This window comes from Polyodon spathula, chromosome 4 (genome assembly GCF_017654505.1).
Source record: "Polyodon spathula isolate WHYD16114869_AA chromosome 4, ASM1765450v1, whole genome shotgun sequence".
Lineage (NCBI taxonomy): Eukaryota > Metazoa > Chordata > Actinopteri > Acipenseriformes > Polyodontidae > Polyodon > Polyodon spathula.
Window position 1 is genome coordinate 91363620 of NC_054537.1, and position 3823 is coordinate 91367442.

At 36.0% G+C, this 3823-nt stretch overlaps 1 protein-coding gene across 1 annotated transcript; it reads right to left on the reverse strand.

Annotated features, from left to right (window-relative positions):
• Window positions 1-763: 763 nt before the first annotated feature.
• hoxa2b (homeobox A2b) lies at window positions 764-3413 on the reverse strand. The gene is made up of 2 exons (XM_041249020.1): window positions 2198-3413; window positions 764-1610 (listed from the first exon to the last, which is right to left on the reverse strand). Exons 1-2 carry the CDS (start codon window positions 2559-2561, stop codon window positions 877-879), a joined length of 1098 nt encoding a protein of 365 aa, XP_041104954.1. The 5' UTR covers window positions 2562-3413; the 3' UTR covers window positions 764-876.
• Between the last annotated feature and the right edge of the window lie 410 nt (window positions 3414-3823).

Consider the following 3823-nt stretch of genomic DNA (forward strand, 5'->3'; position numbering starts at 1 on the left):
TTTTTTTTTTTTTTTTTTTTGCAGGGCTTGAAGGATGCGTGTCAGCTTCAGGACAGTGAAAAAGGACATGGCCTTCAGTTTATTTAGTTTATTTTCTGCAACTTTGCTGTAACCTCCCAACTTTTTTGAAAATAAATACGTATTGTTATAATTATGTATTTTTTGTTTTTACATTACTTTCACGAATGTGTGAAAATCGTAGGAGTTGGTTTTACTTGACAATTTATACCAAACATAAGTTGTAGACCTTTGTATTAGAATATTATAATTAGTCTTATTTTTAACTTACTGTTTACAGTAAGATTTTGCATTTATACTCAACTACTTTTAGTTAAACTGCGCTAAAAAATGTGTTTAATAAATTCGTTCCACCTGTTTTTTATTCGTTCGTAATTATTTTCTAAATAAAACATGAAATGGAAATAATACAGAGACGTTTAAAGAAAGCTACCTGTAGCAAGTATAATTTATTCTATCAAAATATTCATGACTATCGTACCCGAAAGTGATACAAAAATAAAAGGACAGAAAAGATTAATTTAAAGAAGCTATAGTTACAAGTTAATCTATACAAATATTATCTATATATATATATATATGATATATATTATATATATCTTATCTATGTATATAACACCTATATATGGATTTTTTATACTAATCATATTAAGATACAATTTTGTTTTGTAGATAACCTAAAAGTGGTTAGTTCAATTTCAATCAGTAAAGTTTTTTTTTCTTTTTTTTTTTTTAACAACAGTTATAGTTTGGATATGAATACATTTGGAATTAATTAGCCAACAAAATGTACTGACCATGTCAAAGGAAAGGGAGATAAACCAAATCAGGTTAATAGGAAAAGATACGTTTTTTTTTTTAATAGTTCAGATGTTGCAAGTCGATTGTTGTGAGTGTGTCTGTGAAAAAATCAAAACTATCAGTAGAAATGTCCACAGGGCTGTCAAGAGATCCTGGCAAACTGGGAGAAAGTGTATCTGAAAGATGTAGGCAGGAATCTGTCGAGAAAACGTTAAAATCCTGTAAGGAAGAGACATCCAGGGGCTCCGGGCTGTCATTGTTCAGGCCAGCTGCGCAGTTCTGGGCCATTGTTGAGAGGCAGTTCTGAACAGTGGGTGACGGGTGCTGAAAATGTTTCAGATTTTTCTCATTGCTGCTTAAAGGCGACACAGTGAAACTTTGGGGTTCTCCATTGTGCACATTCTGTGGCTGTTGTTGAGTCAGGGGATTTTGTTGAAATGTGTAACCTTCTCTTTCCAAAAGGGCGCCGGAGACATTGTTTAGGGCTTGCTCAAAAAGAGTCTTCTCCTCCTCACTGTGCGCGCTGTCCTCCGGGTTCTTAAATTTGCCCTCGCCGTTGTGGTTTTCCTTGCACTGAGTCTGCCTTTTGTGCTTCATCCTCCGGTTCTGAAACCACACCTTTACTTGCCTCTCAGTCAGATCTAGCAAAGCTGCAATCTCCACCCTTCTTGGTCTGCACAGATACTTGTTGAAATGAAATTCCTTCTCCAGTTCCAGGAGCTGAGTGTTGGTGTACGCGGTTCTTAATCTCCGTGATCCTCCACCAACATTATCCAGAATCTCAGGCGAATCTAAATCAAACGCACACAAGCATATCATATTTAAATCACACGCACACAAGCATATCATATTTAAATCACACGCACACAAGCATATCATATTTAAAGTTAAGAAACAACAAAACACTTGAGAATATGGTACATAAAAAATGCTGCAACAAAATGGCCGCCTAAATGCAGTAAACAAAAAATCTATCGTTGCTACTCTGTGCTACTGTGGTCCAGTTTTATATAAGACATCCACACTTCAGAAGCAAATAAACAAACGAACTAAACTTCTAAAACAGGAATAACAAATACCACTCCAATCCGGTCTTGTCACAGTGAAATGAATGCATCAGCTGCTTAGCTGTGCAACAGCAATCTATCACTCTTCATTACTGTCAAATATCAAAACTCTGGCGCTGGAAGCCGTGCAAGCTCCCTAAATCAAATAACTCATTTTACATTGCAGAAGTTAGTTTGAAGTTTTATGAAATACTTAAAGCATGCAGTAAATCATTTAAAATTACTACACATGCAATACAACATATAATCACTTAATAATGATGATGATAAGACTAATAATAATACTAATAACCACCCATCTTGCGGCTTACCTTTTGGGGGGAAGCAAAGAGGTTCTGTTGAACTGGCTGTTGCTGAAGAAGTCGGCAGGTGATTTTTCTTGGAAGCTTTTTTCTCCTTCATCCAGGGGTACTCCGGCGGCAGAGCGGCGGTCGGTGAAGGGCTGCTGCCATTTGGGCTCTGTTTTGGCCGGTTGTGGCGAGGGTGGATGCCTGGGTTTAGGCTTGGAATGCTCTGTTCAAAAGGAGGTGGAATCAGTGTCGAGTGTGAAAGCGACAGGCTCTTGATTGATGAACTTTGAAATGTATCACCGACAGGGGGAAAAGATGTCAGGCACTCAGCAAGCGACGGCTGACTATTGATAAAACCAGTCTCTCGCTCAAATCCGTAATTCATTTCCTTCTCCTCAGAGCTTTAGAAAGTTAGCTCTTATTTTTATGTTTTGTGGCCCAGACAAAAATCATAAAAATCGCCGGTGGTGTTTTTTTCTAATTCACTGATTACAGCCGTATGGGGACCGCGCTACTATTAAACTATTGAATTCATGGAGACAAGGTTGAAATTGGACCGAATTGGTTGTCACATGATTACTTCTGCCCAATGACAATTTGGGGTTTAATCAAAAGAAGCCACTGTCTGCGTGATTGATCCAAAAAAGCATGCAAGGAACGCCTCGTTCTAGGGTAGTGCTGTTTTATTTACACATTTTGAGCAGTTTTTCATTGCAGTAATATAACATTACATATTTTTAATCTTCAGTGTCAGCAGCTGGTACTCTTCCCTTCTGCTTCTTCTCCACTGCATGTATTGTTTAAGACTGTCAGAAGAACGCCTTGCACCTCACGAATCAAATAAGCACCTACATGTGACGCCTCGAGTCATTAACAAAGTAATCCATTAATCTTGAAAGTTTTGACACTAGAACCCCCACACCCCAGCTAAATAAGAAGTTTCACACAAGAAGCTCAATCATTCGGTATTTGATTTCTTTTGGATAACAGGGTTAAAGTAGAATGGTATTGTTTCATTTGAATATAATCTGGATATGCCCTGTGCAATGAGGATAACATAAAAGCAAACTGCACAATATTACATGCGTATTGCTTCCTACAGACCGACAAATAAAATAAGACATTCCAATATAAATAACCACAGTTTTGATGAGTGTATAGCTTGTATCAACGTGATATCTTATGAATATAACCATTTGGTCATTCTAACGTTCTTTTGGTTTATACGGGGTCATTTGGTTCTGGTAAGTAACATTCCCTGTTATTTGATGCATATTTTCAAAATATCCTGAGATATAATTTGCTGTGGACTTTTGTATCATTTTTCTACTTGAAGACGTGTTATTGTTATTGTTATTGTCATATTTTTTTTTTTTTTTGCTTTGTTTTTAATAGGCTAAAAGAAAACAGTGTAGTCGTGACGCATTAGCAGTTTACCTTGTGTTCAATTCTAATTCATTTTCCTGTTTAATTGTTTAGTGTATCCTACTTTTTGTATTTTAATTACATGTAAATGAAAAAAAAATGCCTAAACGACTGTTCCTTTGTGAAATAAAGTGCTGAAGAAAAGATTTTTTTTTTTTTTTTTTTTTTTTTTTATTATATAAAATTAATGTTCGTGTAACTATGTAATTGGCCTAATTGCAA